Source organism: Podarcis melisellensis, assembly GCF_964234715.1.
Source record: "Podarcis melisellensis genome assembly, chromosome: 2".
In the NCBI taxonomy this organism is placed as follows: domain Eukaryota; kingdom Metazoa; phylum Chordata; class Lepidosauria; order Squamata; family Lacertidae; genus Podarcis; species Podarcis melisellensis.
Window position 1 is genome coordinate 10,553,872 of NC_138529.1, and position 19,739 is coordinate 10,573,610.

Here is a 19,739-nt window from a genome sequence, read left to right on the forward strand (position 1 = left end):
GCAAATCTCTCCCCTAAAGGTTTTCCTTAGAGGATACTTGAGGAACACAGCGGATACTTTTACAAAGACAAGCAAACTCGCCCTGCAAACAAATTAATCTTCAGAGCCAAGCTGGCCGCACTTCTGTACACTGAAGTGTGACTTGCACTAGTGGATAAGCCACAAGCTAAGCCATGTGTCAACTGTACAAGATGGCTGCAAATGGGAAGTAGAAACACCCTCCTTCCCACTCACTCACTCAGCTAGCTAGGTTGCCTTTAACACCAGCAGCACCCTCCTGCTCACCAGGTTCTGAGAGACACCCCAAAAGCAAAGATCATGTGCCACACAGCGGCTCATGCAAGCCATTTCCAAATCTGCACTTCACCATGTATCTGCCTGAGCAGAAACAAGCATTTCCCTTTGCTAGCTAGCTCAATGAGGAGCTGGACTGATAGCTAACCCAATGGCTGGCTGCACCGGCCAAGTGTTAACAAGCAGGCTGAAGAGTGCTCATTTGGTGGCACGCCAGCCTGCCAAGCCTCAAATAGCTTTGTGCTGTAAAAAGCCACACACGCTTCAGGGGGATCAAAGCAATGATGGGTCATTGCCCTGTTTGGCACACAAAGGGGTCTGGCATCAAGTCTGTTCAAGAGAACCAGATGATTTTCAGACTGCTGAATGGGGAAATAAGCTGCAACACTGAGTACGCTTTTGCAATGCCATGGCATTACTGAATTACTGAAGGATTAATGCCAGAGGATTAACCGGAAGAGAGCAGAACAGCAATGCCTAGTGTTCAACAAAAAGGCGTTTCCTGCTAGAGCAAGATTTTTCCTTTTAAAAAACATTTAGTGCTTCTTGCCCTAGAATTGTGGCACAAGAGAGGAGGAAGCCAGGAGAGAACCCCAACTTATTGTATTTCCACATGCATTTTCTAATGCACAATCCCATAACTGCTTCTGTGGAAAGCGAAATCACAAAGCCACACGGTCGCTCAATTGTTATTCTCTTCTAAGAGAGTCGACCTTTTTGTACAATGCTTTTTGCTGGCCCCAACCAAAACAACAAGCCACAGTACCCAGAGTTACACTTAACAAATCATTCAGCACAATGAAGTGCAGAGTAAAAGGGGGCTGAACTAATTATAGCTTTTGGGGGGGGGGTGTCAATTTACCTAATGAAAGGAAGTGGGAATGAAACACTGGTTCTCCTAATACACACAAGAGGGGGGACTTGAAAAAGCTCCCTTTCCATCTCTGCTCCAAGAACCGAAGTAACCAGTAAGTCTTGGAAGCACCATTATGATTTGGCATAATCCTTATCTTGCACCAGGAAAGCTGGACCTATGACCTGCTCTGTGGAAGCACAGAACAAATGGTGGTGGAAGTCCTTTCCAACAGTGCTTTTTGTTCCACTACTTAAGACAGCCTACTCCTGGGTAGTCGCTGCAAAGCAATGCCTTCAAGCACAGCGTTAACAAACCACATAGCACACAAAACCCTCCCATTGGGCGCTCCGACCAAAGTTCAGGCTGACTGCAAGAGGATGAGGGAGTCTAAGAAGATACACTGCCTTTTAGACAGCCACTTGGGAAATGACAAAGAACATTTAAAAAGAAACCAACCAGGTGATTTCTCCAAGTTTACAAGTGTTTTTGAGCCTCTAGCGCGCAGCACTTGCTACTAGAGCCTTGTTGTACTGTTGGAGAAATTCTTCTTGATCTAAAGTATTCCACCTCTATTTACAAACCTTTCCAGTTGCATCGGCACGTCATTTAAACTTTCAAAAGTGCTTGCTCTCCCTCTCTCTGCAACATGACCTCATGGAGGAAGCCAGTCCTCTACTGATGCATGTCTCAGAAGCTGGCTTGCAGCTAGGGATGAGTGGGAAGTGGGACCCAACAGAAGCCTGCAAAAGCCTGGGAGAGGTTAACTCTAGAAAGGGGGAAAGGGTAGGAGGAGTTTATCGCACAAAAGACACAGGAAGATTTCAGATATAGGTGCCCATTCAGAAGACGGGGGTTCCAATGGCAGAGTTCTGAACTGGCTGTTCTCTCTCTCCCCACACAGTCACAAACCCCCTGTGAGAACCAAAACCGATGGCAAGATTTTGCAGGCACCTGCCTTCTTTGCGGACTTGCTGTTGTTTGTTGCAATCCAGCCCGATTGCGGCACCAGCCAGGATCACATGAATCGGGCTGAATCTTAAGGCCTGCAAAAACTAGGACAGCCAAGAGCAACTGGAGACTTTGCTTCTCTCGGACAATGGCTTTCTTAAAAGAGCAGATAGCAGTACTTTGGCCGAGGCAGCAGAAACCAGTATGAAGGAGTAAGGGCATCCTGGACTTGGTTTAGTTGTGAGCTTCGAGTACACTGCTTGTCATCTTCCTCCACACGGCGCAAGATGGATTATAGTCCCCTCCTGTCAGAGGAACACTTTGAAACCGTGGACTATCACCGACTCTTGTGTTGTTGTTGGTTTTTTTGGAGGGTGGGTGAGGAAGGATTCCCATCAGATAAAGATATGAATTGTACATGAAGCAGAGTTCAATGGGGTGGATCCTGAACACATACAGGAGATATATATATATATATATACAAGGGAAAGGGAGCAAGAGCCAAGTTTCCTGCAAAAGGTCTGAAGCACCCTTCCTCCCTGGAAGTAGCCAGACACCTCTCTCCAGCCAGCAGTCAGTAGCATCTCCTCGCGGAGCTGACTGGTAGTGAACACCTGAAAGGTGGGCTTTTATGGTACCCAGCGGCAGACATCACCCCACCAGCCCTTGTTTCTTGAAACCTGAGGGTTGAGAAAGGGATCCAGATCCTGCAGGAGAATAAAAAGCTCCGTAGACCTTCTGGAAAAGCTCTAATGAGACAGGCTCCTGTTATGGCAAAGCTCTTATGCGACCCCTTGGAATCGAAACCCTTCTGTTGCTAACCTGTCTCTTAAATCCACAGCTTTTGCGAAAACATTTTGATGCTTGATTGTTGTCTTTTTAAAATAATAATAATAATTTTTAAAAATGATTATTAGTCTGTCCTTCTCCCATCTTGGCAGGCCCAAAAGGATGGGCAAGAGCTGGCAGATCTGTCAATCGAGAGCATCGAACACCATAATCAGGTCTTGCAGGAGGGTTCAGCCGTTCTCACAAAGCCTTTCCTGAGGCAAATGGTGATAACTCCAACAAAAAACAGGAACTCAGACAAAGTTTATCCACAGCCACAAGGGGCTGGGAAGCCAGCCCTGGTCTGTCCTCAACTTATTTACAGTGCCAAGACCTTGTCTGAAAGTCTGTGCCCCCACTCAGCTCTGCCCCCTTCCGTAGGGGGAGGCCCAGCAGGCAAACACAAGCACAACCCCACCCCACCCCAACAAATGAACAAAATAACCCACAGATAATCCTGTTTGCTTTGCAGCTCCTCCTAGTTTCCCCTTTCTCCTGGCCTACCCCTAAAGCAGCAGCTGTGAGTCAGACGCTTTGCTCGGGCAACCCTGACACATTCGTTTGTGTCTCAGCAGCCGGTCTGTCCTGGAGAAGCTCTGAAAGGAACAAAGGAGAAGAGAGGAAACATCTCACGAGTGGCACATGGAAGAAAGAGAGGCCGGGAGAGGCTCATGTAGGGTCAGAGGGAAAGTTAAAGGCTCAGTACTAAGTGGGGGGAAATACTTAAGCATGGGAAAAAGTGTTGCATTTGGAGAATAAGCCTGACACCACAAGAACTGGACGATTAATTCAAACCAAGGTGTGAAATTTTGCCACCCACCTCCAGCTTCTCGGCCTTAGGGTTGCCAGATTATAATTCTGTAGTAGCAGCAGAAGCCAGAGTTGGGAGAAACTCCTTTATCCGTTTCAGGCTTTCTCCGACAAAAGAGAGAAAGCCAGATAGGCATAAGGGAACTCCTTCCAGTTCTCGCTTCCTCTCTTCTTTGCCTACTTGCCCAGGGCAGCCCAGCTCTCCTCCCACCCCTAGATCCTCCTTTCTCAACCCTGTGTCTCCAGATGTTAAACTACAACTCCCACCATTCCTAGCTGGCAGGACCAGTGGTAAGGGATGATGGAAGTTGTAGGTCCAACAACATATGCAGAAACAAAGCTGAGAGGGGCTGCCCTAGATCCTACCCCCAGTTTTGCTTCAGAGCCACTATCTTCTTGGACCCTCATTTCTTTAACTATGTCTCCGACACCAATTATTTATTCCAGTTCCCTGCTTTTCAGCCTCTCACTTCCTTTAGCTACTCAGATCTCTTGGAACAGCTCTCCAGCCCTCCTCTCTCCCTTCCCACAGAGCATACAGCCCCTCCTCATCGTAAGCACTGATTCAAAGCCACTTCTTGCCTTAGTTCCTTGTCTCCTCAAGCCTCATTCCCTACCTACGCTCCCTCTGGGTTCTTTCTTTCTCAGCCTGTTGCCTACTCTGTATCATTCCTCCAGTCACCTTGCCTCTTCAGTCCCTGACCCTTTGTTTCTCTCTCCCCTGGGACCTCCTTCTGGGTCCTCAGCCTGCCCTACAAGAGATTTGGATTGCAGCTGCAGTGACTTCTCTCTCTTCCCCCACTTAATCAGGATTCCAAACAGTTCACAGTACCCTGAGCAACTGAACATTCCATGTCATGCAAGCAAGTGTAACCAGAGGTTTCACAGCCAAAAGCACAAATACATGGGGGTTTATTGTTTTTGTTTGTTATTATGATATGTATTTTGGCATTTTCTATACTGCCCTGTGAGGTTCGGATGAAGGGCAGTGTAGAATTAATAAAATACTGAGCTGCAAACTAGAATGTGAAATCACGGTTTGAAATGGGTTGCAAACCAGGGTTAGTGTTAAGAATTACATTTGGACAGCCACAAGGTGCCATAGGAAGGCACTGGACATAGTAAAAGATCCATCGCATCCTGGTCACTGTCTCTTCGAGCTCCTGCCGTCGGGACGGAGATACAGGACGATGAAGACAAGAACGAGCCGTCTTAAGAACAGCGTCTTCTCCAGAGCGATCTCGGCCCTGAATGGGAAGCCTGGACTTTGAAAGTCATCTAATCTTCCTTGCTGTATTATACTGTATTGTTTTAATTAGTGTTTTTATAGTTGTTTTGATTTTGTGTGGAGTGCCCTACCTGGGTGGATGGAGCAGCCAAGTAATTTCGTTGTCCCCGAGAGGGGGCAATGACAATAAAGATATTATTATTATTATTATTAAACAATGGTTGTTTGATAGCTTCTCCAAATCTCTTACTGCTGGAAAGGTGATAGCCCAGTCTTACTAGTTCCTAACTAAGTACATCCTCTATGAATGAGAAGGCTTGGCTGAACTATGGTTTCACGGTATGTCTGAAACTTTAACTAGAGTTTTTAAAAAACCAAATCACAGCTAAATGTATCTGTACTGTGACATAAACTCCAACTATACAGTATTAGCAAGGCCATGTACTGGCGCACACAAAAACAGAAGGAAAACAGAGGTGAGCTGTACAGACAGAGAGAATCAGCCACAGGAAGGACAAAAGGAGCCCTCTAGAGTCCTAAAGTCAGGACTGCATATATTCTGCACTTCCACACAAATACCAAAAATCCACAGGATGATGCACTGAGCACAGAATCCTGTTTCCTTAGCAGGGAAATGCAAGTTTCTAGCCTCTGCGATTATCAAGAAAGATTTAAATGCGTATGTGCTATGCTTTGGGAAGCCCTTTACATCCTTCCCATAACTATCAGAACAAAATATGTAAATAGGCAGAATATGACACTGTTTGAGTGGCAGGCATGGTTTGCAATTTGCAAAGTACAGCTACTTTTGGTGCAAAACTGATTTTTAAAAAGTATATAAAAAGTGCACATAGCCTGACTAATGCCCTGCTGTCCAATTATTTGAAACCCCACATAGTCCCTCCCCAAGCTTCTGAAAAAACTGTTATCCATACATTTACTCTGTGGCTTAGAATCTTGTTTTAAAGTAAGCCCTAAAATGATAGCTTCTCAGAATTCTATGACAGGTTAGATATTTTCTGCTTACTCAAGAATTCCATGGATATGCAGGATACATGTAGCTCCAAAAGCAATTAAGTTGTGCACCATAAAGCACAGGAATGCACGCACTGTCAATCAAAACAGACTTCTGCACAACTGAGAGTAACTTCCTGCTGCCACGATGATCCATAATTATCTGGATATTCTCTCCCTTGCTGGGGAGAGCTGCCAGTTGCAGCCTCGTGCTTTCTGCACCCTCTCAATCTAGAATCCCACCCAAGAGATCTCTTAGGACGGCAGGCACCAATGCCTCCCTTCCCTTGGTGCAAGGAGGTCTCTCAAACATCAGGCGGGGGTGCTAACATTTCCCACCCTACACAGAAAGTGACGATGGGGGCATTACCTGCAGGCAGCGCTCACACTGGTATGGCTTCTCCCCACTGTGCACACGCTTGTGGCGCTCCAGGTGGTATTTCTGGATGAAGCGCATGTCACACACATCACACTCAAATGGCTTCTCACCTGCAGAAAGGAGAAAACAGGTGCTTTTGGGGTAGGAAGAAACTTTGGCGCCTGTCTCATTGCTCCCACACCTTTTAAGCCCCAGTGATTAAAGGGGCACACATCTGATTTATTGCCACTCCGACAAACCTCAATGGCGACCACATGCTTCCACTTGCGCACTTCCACTCTTCTCAGTTGCCGGATGATAGCAGAGTTCACACGCAGCGTAAAATGGCTTGTCTGTGTCGACGTGGTGTCTTCAATAACTCAGCTCGACACCAGTGCTTCTATTCTAACACTCTTTATTTACAAGCATAACAAACAGAAAGAAAAACCTACAGAATCTAGCTGCGTGCTTGCAGCTTTCTGCCTGTAACCAAAACGAAACTACCTTGCTCATATTCTCAGACAGACTGCTCTCCAGAAACAGCTCAGCCCCCACAGAGCAGAGATCAAAGGAAAATGCCCGGGTCATGTGGGCAATGCACCCAGTGAATCAGAACGCTTCTGGAGTGTTACCTCTTGACTGTCCAGAACCACAACACCCTCCACCTCACTTACCAGTCCCTGGGATGCTCCCAGAGCCCTCCTCTGGAGCCAGAAGTGGGGTAGGGGCTTTATTAAACTGCTCCGCTGAGGCTCGGGCAGCCATGCACTCCCCACTCTTTAGAGAAGCTGCCTGCCTGTGTGAAGGCCGAGAGGGACCATGTGGATGGAGTCTGACAGGCTCTGTCCACAGGGCTTTTTCTGCAGCCACCGCCACCTTTGCATGGGTGGGCAGGATGCCTCTTCCTCCTGGCGCCAGGGACGAGGCAGCTTGTTCCTGCTGTTGGGTGCCAGGGTGAAACTGCCTCAGCTCCCTCGGTGGGAAGCTGAGTTTCACACTGGCGCCAATGCAGTTTGTTCCCCCCTTTCAACACCGCTGGTGATACATCACAAAGTTGAAAACCCTGATTTGCAATAACTACCCTTGGTGAGGTAGGGAGGTTAAAGGGGGGAAATTGTTGGTTTGATGTGAATGATTCTTGGACTAAGGAGAGATAGAGGTTTTATTTATTTGTGTTAATTTGTTAATTAATGGGTCTGAGTATTGCTTTGTTTAGTATGGTTTATTATTGTTGTTTGTTATTGTTATTATTAACATTATCATCACTATCACCCTCATTATTATTTGTGTGTGTGTATTTATTTATTGAGTGATTGAATGTATGAATGTTCTGTTATACAAAATATTAATATGATAAGATTCCTCTCCCTTTTTTCACTTATGGTAATATAAGTACTTATGGTAAGGGGACGCAGGTGGCGCTGTGGGTTAAACCACAGAGCCTAAGACTTGCCGATCAGAAGGTCAGCGGTTCGAATCCCCACAACGGGGTGAGCTCCCATTGCTTGGTCCCTGCTCCTGCCAACCTAGCAATTCGAAAGCACGTCAAAGTGCAAGTAGATAAATAGGTACTGCTCCGGCGGGAAGGTAAACGGTGTTTCCATGCGCTCCTCTGGTTCACCAGAAGCGGCTTAGTCATGCTGGCCACATGACCCGGAAGCTGTACACCAGCTCCCTCGGCCAATAAAGTGAGATGAGCACTGAAACACCAGAGTCGGCCACGACTGGACCTAATGGTCAGGGGCCCCTTTATCTTTACTTATGGTAAAAGAAGCATGGTAATATGAGTACAGTGGTACCTCGGTTTACGAACTTAATCCATTCCGGAAGTCTGTTCTTAAACTGAGGTGCGCTTTCCCTAATGCGGTCTCCCGCTGCCGGTGCCCTTCCAACATTTGGATTCCGTTCTTAGACGGAGGTAAAGTTCGCAAACTGGGACACTACTTCTGGTTTTGCGGAGTTCGTAAACCGAATCGTTCGTAAACAGGACTGTTCTTAAACCGAGGTACCATTGTATTAAAAAGGTGTATCTTATTTTGCTGTAAGTCTCTTGGGTGGCAAGCAACTAATACACCTAATAAATGAATGAAATGATAACTTTATAAGCCAGCTTCCTCAGCGAAAGCTACCAACCGGCAGTCTCACTGCAAGAAGCAAAAGCTTAAGTCGGAAGCCCAGTCCTGGCAAGGAAGTTGCTTGCTTCCCACAATGTTCTCAGGTATCACCAGGTGTAGAAGGATTCTGGGACCGCTTACCTGTATGGATGAGGATGTGCCTCTTGAGATGATAGCTGCTCCGGAATGCACCATAGCAGTGTTCACAAATAAAGTTCTTAGGGATTCGGAGCTGGAACGACCCATTCTGCTCAATCACCATGACCTGCAACCGAGGCACATATGGTTACTGCTACCTTCTTGGCTAACCTGTAATTTGCCTACCTACCCCTGTCATTTAATAACTGGCTTGAAGTGGATTTAGAGGGGAAAGCTATCAAACTTCTGGTGCTTTCACTGGAAAAAGAATGGAAGAAGCGTAAATGGAAGGGATGACTTTTCCAAAATCAAGATGGAAAACCAGAGCAAATACAAGAGGAAGCAGGAATGGAAGATATGGAACTGGGTGTGAACTAATTAATACCTAGTAAGTAAATAACTACAGAATATCATTTTAATATATGATGGCAGCAGAGAGACTATTGAGTGGACAAAGATGGAAATACATTATTGTTTAATATGGAGGAATGGTTGTTGAACTTATTAGAAACAAACTTGATATGTTTAATAAGAGAAAAACTATTGCTGACATTTAATAATAATAATAATAAACAACCTTCTGGACTTTTTGTGTAAAAAAGGGAAAACGATTTAATCCATTTGGGTCAGACCACATGGCGGTCTCACTGGCCTGCCAAGCCTCCTTCCCCTCCCTTTGTACTGCTATTACAATTCTGCTGCTACATATGGAGTCTGCTGGCAGTCCAGTCTCAGTGACACACTTCCTGCATGTGCTTCCTTCACTCAAGAGCCAGATGCACAGGTGAGGGGAATCCTTACCTCAAGGGTTTCTCTCCCAGCCTCAGTTTAAACTCCGAAGGCTCCCAGTTAATAACTAGGGCTAAGCAATATGGCTGAGCAATATATCAATACACAGACTCTTAGGTTGGCTGTCCAGTCCTAGAACTGAGATTACTGCCAATGAGTTCAAAGTATTGAAAACGATGTCTTCCCCTTGACATCTGATGGGAGAGTGTTCCACAGGGCAGGCATGACTACTGAGAAGGCCCTCTCCCTGGTTCCCTCTTAACTTCACTGCTTGCTGTGAGGGAGCTGCCAGATGGCCCTTGGAGCTGGACCTCAGTGTCCAGGCTGAATGATGGGGCTGGAGACGCTCCTTCAGGTATACAGGGCCCAGGCCATTTAAGGCTTTAAAGGTCAGCACCAACACTTTGAATTGTACCCGGAAACATAATAGGAGCCAATGTAGACCTTTTAGGACTGGTGTTATATGGTCCCTCCTGAAAGTCATTCCTTTGACTCCCTTGATTAGCTTCTAAGACGCAGACACTTCTTTCCACTGTTTCATTATGTTTTATCTACCTGTGTCTCTGCGTTTTTAAACTCACCAGTTATTTTATGCCTCCTTCCTGCTACACTTTTAATGATTTGATCAATGGAATTGTTTCTCTCTCTCTCTATTACTATAGTTAGTGTTTTTAATCCGGAAGCCGCCTTGGAGGCTGAAAGGCAGGGGAGGAATTTCTAAAAATAACCAGCCACTTCCAGCTGATTGAGGTAGCCCTCCAGCCTCCACAAGACTCTGTGACAGGCATACTGCTCCGCATTTTTGCCGGCAGCAGGGAGATCATACTGAGGAGGGCTAGACCTTTTGCTAGCCCGTACGACTTAAGATTACCTGCCTTTTTATGAGACTTTTTGGGCTGAGACCCTTCTGTCGCTTCCTCTTCCTTTCGGCTGCGCGACTTCTCGCTTTCCTTGCGGTGATGTCCCTGGCAGAGAGGAAGCGGGACAACACAGGTCACAAAAACACCAGCAGCTCAACCCAGGGCCCTAAATGCCATGTTCCCTATCCAAGCTTTTTTCTATTCGTCACCCACTGACACGGCTGGAAAGGGGCACAGGGGAGCACACAGGGACCAGCTGCGCAGACAAGCTGAAAGTGGGCTGGCCCCGTACCAGCATGTTTGGAGCACCCCTTTCTCCATTCTCCACCTGCTTAGGGCTTTGCTTCGGCATCATCTTCTTGCTGGCAACCGTCGGCACCAGGCAAACCCCAGAGAGTCCCTCGCAGGCCAGGAGACTCGCCTGCGGGGAAACGAAAGCGGAGAGCTAAGTACCAGACAAGGCGGGCCAGCCCAAAGCGAGAACGTGGCTGCAGCTTCTAAGCAAAGGGTGGGAAACCTCTGCCCCAAATACAGCCCTCTTGGACTTTGGGGCCCTCGGGACTCTCCCCAGCCCACATCTCCTCCTCGGCTACACACCCTTCCCCCTAGGCCACACTCTTCATCAGCCTTACTTCATCCCCCACTCCCTTGCTTTTGCACCGCAGGAATGTGTCAGTGAATGACTCTTGCTTGCTTGGATGTAAGATAGAGGGGAACAGATGTGTGTACACGCACCAGCCTGCTGTGCAATGGTAAAAAACAACAACACCTGCATGTGTTGCTCCGCCCACTTTGGTCTTTGGCCCTGTCCAGATAAGAATGCAGGCCTTGGGCTGAAAAATGTCGCTCCTGTTCTAAACTGTGGGCCACAATTTGACATGGGACTACGATGCCCTGCGCTGGCCATGTATGTGTTTGTTTACCAGCAAAGGATATGGATGAATGGCGATCGTCATGGAAGCTTTAGCAGTGTTTCCTGCTGTGACATTAACATATGAGAGTGCGGGAGGTGAATTAATTAAACAGATTACCCAATCAGAACCCAGGGAGGTGGAGTCAGAGGGACTATAAAACCAGCTCTAGGAAGGGGGAGTTTGTTGGGAGTTGGGTGGTTGGTTGGAGTGGGAGTGAATTGGGATAGAGTCTGGGGTAGGTTGAGTTAGTGTAGCGAAATAAGCTGAGTCAGGTACAGTTAGGAGCTAGGAAGACAATATCTGAGAGGTGGTTTAGTGAGTGAGAACAGGGAGCGGAAGTTATAGGTCTGGATAGGCACCCCATGATTGTAATTGACTGAGACCATTTATGAAACCACATGCTTGTTAAACTGCAATAAATAAACAGAAGTTTATGTTCCAGCTTAACCCTGACTGGACTCAGTATTTTACCAGGTAGGGCCTGGGTGGTGGCAGCGAGAAATAAAGTGGTGGCACAGGGATCAACAGACGGTGAAACGTCCGGGGACCCTGTGTGAGTGCCACACCTGAATTGCAGGAGTTGGACTAGATGCCCCTCAAGGGTCCCTTTCCAACGCAACATTTCTATGATTCTACTGGCATTGAAAGAATAGCAGGCCTCCTGCTAAGACAGTAGAGCGAGGTTACTTTGCTGAGCTCCTTGAATCATAAAACCTAAAGCAACTCAGCTGATTGTCTTTGCTGGCTTTCAGAGACTATTAGATACCCCAGGAAACCAGAGTGACAAACACACACGCTCTGTCTCCAAAATGGCTGGCTTTTGTAGAACCCCCTTTGCTTTTCCACCTAGAGCAGTGGGCCACACTTTCAGAATCAAAATTTGCTCACCCCACAGAAAAATTTTAGTTGATAAGAAGCACACTGGAAAACAAAAGGGAGAGCTAAAAATTTTTCATGTCTGGCAACCAATGAGCCCCTTCAGTTTCAGATGGATAGACAAGTCTAAAAAGCCCAGGACACAAATTTTCACGGCCCTCTAGTGGCCATGGTGGCTCATTTACTGGAAGTAACGTATTTAGCATTAACTCTGGAAATGTATACAGTCATACCTCATTGAATGTGCTTCAGGTTGAGCATTTTCGGGTTGCGCTCCATGGCAACCCGGAAGTAACAGAGCGTGTTACTTCTGGGTTTCACCACTCGCGCATGTGCACTCAAAATGACATCACACACAAGCGCAGAAGTGGCGTAACGCAGCCCGTGCATGCGCTGTCTTGTGTTCTGTTCAGGATGCAAACGGGGCTCCGGAACAGATCCCGTTCGCAGATCCTGTACAGTGGTACCTCTGGTTGCAGACAGGATCTGTTCCGGAGGTCCGGTCGGATCTCGAGGTTTCCGCAACCTGAGGACCACTTCTGCGCATGCGCAGTCCGCTTCTGTGCATGCACGCGCGACAAAACCAAATAAAATACTTCTGGGTTTGCCGCGCGCGCATCCCGAAGTATACATAACAAGAGGGTTATGTAAACAGAGGTACGGCTGTACTCAATTCTGACCAAACTAAGCCTCCGAGAGTACAATATACATCAGAAGGCTTAGTGTGGTCAGGATCAAGCATTGGTTGCCAGATGTGAAATATATTGGCATTATTTTCAGCTCTCCTACCCCACTACTGTATTATTTTGATACTATGCTATGCTACACTGAAATATTGAAACGTTTGATTGTCCTTGAATCTTTCCACCACACTTGCCATCCTCTCCTGCCAAAGCCTTTGAGGGCCGGTGAACTAGAGGCAACTCTTGCTCAACTTGGGACACCTGTCAAGCGGCTGCTTACAATCTGTACCAAGCACAGGTGCGTCTTGCGGGTTACTAACAAGCACAGAGCTGCAGGCCAGCAAGGTTATCGCTGTCTGACATCTAGACCACAATTGCTTGATTGTTTTTTGTTTAAAAAAGACTTATGTCAGTCTGCATTCCTGAGTTGGGAAGTAAGCTAAAGACAGGTAGCTCAGGTTGAAGCACTTTGGTTTTGCTTCCAAGCCTAAGAGGCAGACTCAGGGCAGGGATGGGGAACGTGTGGTTCTCCAGAAGTGGCTGGATTACAGCTCCCATCCAGGACTACAGACCATGCTGGCTGGGGTTAAGGGGAGCTGGAGTCCAACAGGTCCCCCACCCACGATTTAAGTGCTGCTTCTCACCCACGTTTCCTTATTTCATATTTAAAATGTGCACACGGAAGTGGCCAGAAATGGTGGAAACTCTGCATCTCCAGGATATCACAAGGATGAGACCTGAGCCTAACTTCCAAGGACATTTTATCAGTCAGTATCGCATCAAAACCACAAGCGGCCCTCGATGCCTTTTTTGGTGGCCCCCAGTAACATTTGACTCCACCTCCAGCCCTTGCACTGCCTTTCCCATGCCAAGTAAATGAGGTACTGAGCTTTGGGAAAGAGACATGAGGGCTCTGACAGGGTCCTAGAGTCCTCCTTCCTCCAGCCCAGTTAGCACTTTCCCAGCTTTGAGGAGGCGGCGAAAGGGCTCCTGCTAGAGTCTTGGGTCTCTTTCCCAAAGTCCACCGCCTTGCTTAGTAGTAAAGTTTTGGGAAGGCCGAGTGAGGGCTGGGGATGGGTGTCAAATTTTGGGCTTGCTCCTCCCCCCCCCATTGACATGGTAGCATGAGGCCTGCAAGTTCTGTGTCAAAGTACTCTTGCATCCCCACTCAGTATGAAAAGTTGGGCTGCCCTGATAGACTTTTATAGCACCCTCTTCCTTAGAGCTGTGGGGTTTTAGGACATAGTAATAGTTGATGGGGTGGGTGAGCGTGGGAAAAGGGGGAAATCTAATTATTCAACCAAATTTGTGGCTGCAGAATTAAACCCATTGACACTAGATTAGAATTCACGGTAGCTAGCCCAAAATGAGAGAACAAGGCAGTGTAGCATAGCGAACAGAGTGTTGTGCAAGAACCAGGCATTCCAAATTTCTAATCCCTGCACAGTCATGAAGCTCTAGGGGCGACCTTAAGGCGGACACTCTCTCGAGGCTATACACCGGGTGGTTGTTGGAAATCAAACTCCCAAGGGATGGGGAGGGACTGAAAAATAGTAAAGAAAGGCATACATGTGTATCTGCATGCTTTCAAGGCTCCTTGTGAGCTCCCCTTTACTTGGTCCTTTTAAAAACAATGCTTGACAGCTTGCTGGTGTGTGCGTGTGTGTGAATGTGTAGCAATTTCCTTCATATGAGCTAAGACAGAGGCCAAGCAGTTTCAGTGAGCACCGATACTGCTTCTGGACATCACAGTTCAGGTGACTATGCATGAAACCTCCTCTTGCTCTTATAACTGAGGAACCACCGCAGGTGGCCTAAAGCAGCCTCTGCACTGTAACGTGGCACGACAACCAGCTCCCATGCCTCCCCCTGTGCCATGCCAGTGCCCCGCCACGCTTGGAATACTGGATAGGGCAAGGTGAGGGCAAAAAGAACTGCTAAGCAGCCTTTGCAGAATCGCCTCCACATCCTCTCCTCTCCCCACCCCCTTCAAATGTTATATAAGGCTCAAAGCCCTCACTGAAGCTGGACAAAAGAGGAAGCCACTTCTCTCCTCATCCACACCCCAAGCACAGCTGAGAGGAAAGGACCAGGATGGCCTGGCCACTAAGCACCTTGACTAGGGAGGGTCCAGCACTGAAGGCTTGGGAATGCATGCTAGTCACTGGAGCAGACCACTGAGAGCTCAGCTGCTTTTAGGTTTCGGAGAACGGATTATCACCGAGGGCACTTTGCAGCCACCTGATGTAATGATGAATTCCTGTTGGGACAGGATGGGAAAACCGGCCTGTTACCTGAGCCATCGCGTTAGTCTGATAGTCCTCAATACGTAGATTTACGCCAAGTCCTTATGCTTTTCTCTCTCTTGCCCAGGAAAGAATTTTACGACTACAAAGATTTTTCAGTAAATTGTTTCTGCGTTGCTCCCGTCCAATACCTTCCACTTTGACGACATCTTTCTGGAGTCGGGAGTGCCCAGAATTTGCGCACAGAAAATTTCCCCAGCCCTGTCAAAAGCTGATGAAAGCTACAGGCTGTGCTGCTCTTGTGGATGAGTCACCCCAAACCTAAATCTCCCTTCAGGATGGGGATAGGATGCCAAGGTCCTCCTAGCACAGCTGCCACAGTATTGCTGCTTCTCCTCCTCTAATTTCAACCTGTGGGTTAATCCAGAAGATAGGTTTATTGAACCATTTATTTATTTCAGAATGGAGAGAGAGACAGAGACAAACACATTGATCAAAGATGCTTTGAAGCAAGCAAAAAAATATGCATGACTCAATATTACCATGCAACAACAGACACACATACAAAAGATAAACAGTACCTATTAAGCAAGCACAGGTAAAATCCATCACACAAAAAATGCCCAAGAAACCAGCCTTCCTCGCTCTCAGCGAGACCTCAGCCTTCCTCTGGAACAAAGATATGGCTGATCATCTAATGCTCCGGAGGGATATTGCTAGGCGGCTTCTTTTGACAGGGAGAGACAGAGAAGGCAGGGAGGTTAAAAGTACAGCACCCTCCCTACACCGAAGCAAGAATTTCAGGCAGTCACATTCTATGGATGCCTGCAAAAAATGGCTGTTGCTGCATCAGCATTTGTAGCAGGGAAAACTTGATAGGGTGTGTTCACAGACAGTTCACCACTGGTTTAACTACTGGGTGTACTCCTACCATCAGACGATTCACACATGGCCAGTAGTGGTTTAGTACTGTTTGACCTTGGAAGGTTTAAGGGAGCTAGGGTGAATTAACCACTTCTTGAGTAGAAATAAGAGTGTCCCCCAGAATGCTTCTTCCCGCAACCCTTTGCTCATTAAAAGGACTGTGACACTACTTTAGTTCTCAGCATGGGGACAAAGTGGAAAAGAACAGCACAAACAGTACAGAACTGAAAGACTTTACTGCTGGGAGGAAACTACTGCTGTTTTAAAAGGTTGATTAAAAAAATGATGTTCCTTGCTAGTATTCTCTGGCTTGTACAAATTGCAGGCCTCGGTTGGCAATCATGTTTTGGATTTAGGGTTGTAGCCAATGCTAGTCCTAAGCAGAGTAGACCCACTAAAATTAATGCAACGAAGTTAAGTCATGGCTATTAACTTCAATGTGTCTACTTTGTGTAGGACTAGCACCGGGTGAAACTCTTGCAATATCACGGCAGGAAGTTTTTAATTTTTGACTATTTACTATGTTTTTATATGTGATGTAAGCCGCCCAGATGGGTGGGGTGTTGTTGTTATTAAATAATATATGATCACAATGGTGTATGGTGTTTCATTTTCCTGTACCACAAATGGTATAAATAAATTTCCGCTTCCTCTTGTCAACCCCACTTTCAAACGACGTAACCACTTTCAATTCACGTCTCATTCATGCAAAAAAACCTGGTGTGGTGTCTTGAACTGTTGTGCTGGTGCCAACAGCTGGGGAGATTTTCTACACTACTGCAACATCTTGATCCACAACACAACACTAGTATAAGAGCCTTTGCACCTAAACCTATTCACATAAAAAACCCAAAAAAACAACCTTGCACAAAAAACAACCTTGAACACATTATATACATTCCCCTATAAGCAATGGATGCCTGGATCAAATTCCAACGTTTAGTGATTCACAGTGAAGCAGTTCATTTACAGGACAAGTGTCCACTGCCATCCAACATATGAAATCACCGTAGCATCCAAATCCAGCTAATCTCTGTGGTCTCAAAACTCCTAAACACTGGTGCACACAGAATTATAATTATCAAAGCATAATAAGAAATAAAATTTTAAAATAATCCTACAAAGTGCTACTCTTAAATGTAACAAAACAGTAAATTGCCTGTCTAATGCTTGACATACAAGGGTGAATCTAGAGTACAGTCAAACCTCAGTTTTCGAACGTCTCGGCTGCCAAACAATTCGGAAGCTGATCACTGAAAACACAGAAGTGAATGCTTCCATTTTCGAAAGCGCCTCGGAAACTGAATGGCTTTGGTTTTCGAACATTTTGTAAGTCAAATGGGCTTCTGGAACGGATTATGTTCGAAAACCGAGGTTCCACTGTAACTGTGTAAGTGAGCATTACCGTAGGTGTGCACCTATGACACTGAATGGCTATCCATGCTTACATTAAGTAACCAAATAACTATCTACAATGTTTTACATAGAGAAATAGATATTAGCAGCACACAAGATGGCAAATATACATCGTGTGCTGAGAGCAAATTATACCACAATAACCTGAAGAGCAAAGGGCAAGGTGAAACACAAGTTAGTTCTAGAAGGTAGTAATTTGCTTTGTGAAAAATGCCTAACTCGTTTCAACCAAAGGTACTTCCGTGTACATTGAGGATATTTTTTACTGTGGAACAGGATAGATTGAAGACACTTTTCTCCCTGAGGAGGACCTATGGTTGTGAAGTATTGAGCAACCTTCACAAAATAAATCACCACCTTCCAGTACCAGCTTGAGACCTACCTCTTCCTTTGCTCTTCCATAGTGTGGATGACTAGCACCTCATGTCCAGAAATCCCTCTGCCCTCAACTTAAAAATCTCACGTCGTTTGGACAGCATTCTTTATGGGAGCTTGTCTTCCTATGCATTTGTTCAGGGCAGTATTCAAAACTCCCCTTGTTCTAGGTGCATTTTGCGACAGGGAATTTCATTATGGCTGGCGGTTTCTGAGCTCTGGGCAACTGCAGCGTGGAAGGAAAGGAGGACTTTTTTCTGCCTCCCCACTTCCAGCTACTCCCTGAAGACTGGAGAAGAGACCCTCTTAAGAATATAAGGGGTGGGCGGACAGGGGAAGGACTAGACCATGTGAAAAATGAACATACTGTCATATTTTAGCTGCAGTTTATTCATTCTCATCTTTGTATTCTTGCTATTAAAAAGCATGCCTAGACATTCTGTTGTTGCACCCATAACCTAGGTTTAAGGTATCATTTAGCTCCTAGCTTTCATATCTGTTTCTAGCACTGGTTCAGGGTGGGAACAACATAAAACGTTTGAGGGCCCCAGTAGCCCCAGGTATAGGCTAATACTACCAGCAAACTATTTTATTGGAAAGGTTCTTAAATCTTTATGTAAAAGGGCAATTGCTTTTATGTTATTAGACCAGCTGTGTGTTTATGCTCAGCTGCAAGTTGTTGAGATCCTTAAACAACATTAAGTAACACCCTTTATAGTTCTGTGCAAGAACTCCTTAAGTGTTTTGCTAAATTCTGTTGCTGAGGAAGGATTAATATAAAACCCGCATAAAGATTATAATGTTCAAAAATTTTAACTTACACATCACCACCAACATGCATACTGTTTGGTGGCATAAGCAAAATTGCCCTAACAAGCTCACAACCTAAATTCTGTTGCAAATTTCAGGAGGTGAGGGAAAGGAAATGAAGAAGAATGAGAGAAAACGGAGGGACAAGGAACAAGTATCTGCAAAGATAATTAAAAATATTTAGAAGTTGCTGTGTTTGGCATTTGACACTACAAAATCAGTCAAGAACTCTGTGGCAAAAGTGGGCATCGCAATTTGAGAGGAAAGAAGTCCTGGGAAGCCATTTCAAACATAAAGGAGAGCAACCTGTCACACATATGGCTCTTTCTGTGACCAGCCCCACTCCTTTACACACCCACTCAAACCCAGCACATGGCATCCCATGTTCTAATCGTCATATTAATTCCTGCATGGAAATTCTACTCTCAAGTAGAAATCTAACATTGCTGAAGCAGCCCTAGCCTTGACAACCTCTGATGCCTCACCAGGTTATGTGAATTAAGGAAGTAGAGGTGAATTCTAACTCTGCACACCCCCCCCCCCCGCTGCTTGGATAAAACCTAGGATATGGACACTGGGAACAATATCACTTCCTATTGATGAGGTGCTTAAGAAGCGCGAGTGTGCGCACGTGTGTCAGCGTTATTACCAGCCTCCTGCACGAGATGTCCTGCGCTCTTGTGGCAGATGCAAAAATCCAAAAGCAGCGGCCTCTTGAGTCGTTGCTCGGCCGTCAGTTTTAAGGGACAACAGCCTCCCCACTCCCCCCCCAAAATCCCTTCTCCTTATTGCAAAAAATATATATAAAAATATAAGTGCACGAGGAGTTCCGGGCACTAACGGGGTGCGGGCAGGTGCGCAGCGGGGAACCCAGCGAGCGAGAAGGTCGTGCGCAAAACAAAATACAAAAAACCGTGCAAGCGCCACAGCAGCGGGTCGCGCGTGCCCGGGAACCGGAGGGAGAACCGGCTCGCCACGAACGGGCTCCTTGCAGGGGGTCCCGCCGGCGGCTCCGTCGCGCCGGGCCAGCCTCGCGCCCGCGCCCCCCCCCTCCGCCCCTAACTCTCCTCACGGAGCCCCCCAAGGCCGCACCTGAAGCTCCACTCCCGCCGTTCCGGCTCCCGCTTCTCCCGGGGAGGCAAGTTCGCGCCCAGGCACCTCCGGCCGCCGAGCCCTCCCGGCCTCCACAGCCGCCCGCCGCCGCCACCCCGGAAGCGGAAGCGTCGGAACCCGGTGCAGACGCACAAGGCAATCACTT

The 19,739-nt window shown here is 46.7% G+C and overlaps 1 protein-coding gene across 10 annotated transcripts; it reads right to left on the minus strand.

Annotated features, from left to right (window-relative positions):
- Nucleotides 1–280: 280 nt before the first annotated feature.
- On the minus strand, nucleotides 281–19,706 carry ZNF740 (zinc finger protein 740). 10 transcript variants are annotated; one of them, XM_081899024.1, is made up of 8 exons: nucleotides 19,574–19,706; nucleotides 15,148–15,367; nucleotides 14,825–14,970; nucleotides 10,530–10,658; nucleotides 10,253–10,342; nucleotides 8,592–8,715; nucleotides 6,349–6,467; nucleotides 281–3,522 (listed from the first exon to the last, which is right to left on the minus strand). In XM_081899024.1, the coding sequence occupies exons 3-8, from the start codon at nucleotides 14,864–14,866 to the stop codon at nucleotides 3,433–3,435; spliced, it is 594 nt and encodes a 197-aa protein (XP_081755150.1). In that variant the 5' UTR covers nucleotides 14,867–14,970; nucleotides 15,148–15,367; nucleotides 19,574–19,706; the 3' UTR covers nucleotides 281–3,432. The 10 variants fall into 10 exon arrangements, with proteins under 10 accessions (XP_081755150.1, XP_081755154.1, XP_081755151.1 ...); XM_081899028.1 differs by lacking the exon at nucleotides 14,825–14,970 and having other exon boundaries at nucleotides 10,566–10,658; XM_081899025.1 differs by lacking the exon at nucleotides 14,825–14,970.
- Between the last annotated feature and the right edge of the window lie 33 nt (nucleotides 19,707–19,739).

What these genes read in the sequence shown, in the direction of transcription:
- ZNF740 (XM_081899024.1), bottom strand. Translation starts at nt 14,866, where the DNA reads ATGCATTCCCAAGCCTTCAGTGCTGGACCCTCCCTAGTCAAG. An exon ending in CTGGACCCTCCCTAGTCAAG is followed by an intron (nt 10,659 to 14,824) that starts GTGCTTAGTGGC and finishes GTTTCCCCGCAG; the next exon opens with GCGAGTCTCCTGGCCTGCGA. An exon ending in CCAAAAAGTCTCATAAAAAG is followed by an intron (nt 8,716 to 10,252) that starts GCAGGTAATCTT and finishes CCTCGGTTGCAG; the next exon opens with GTCATGGTGATTGAGCAGAA.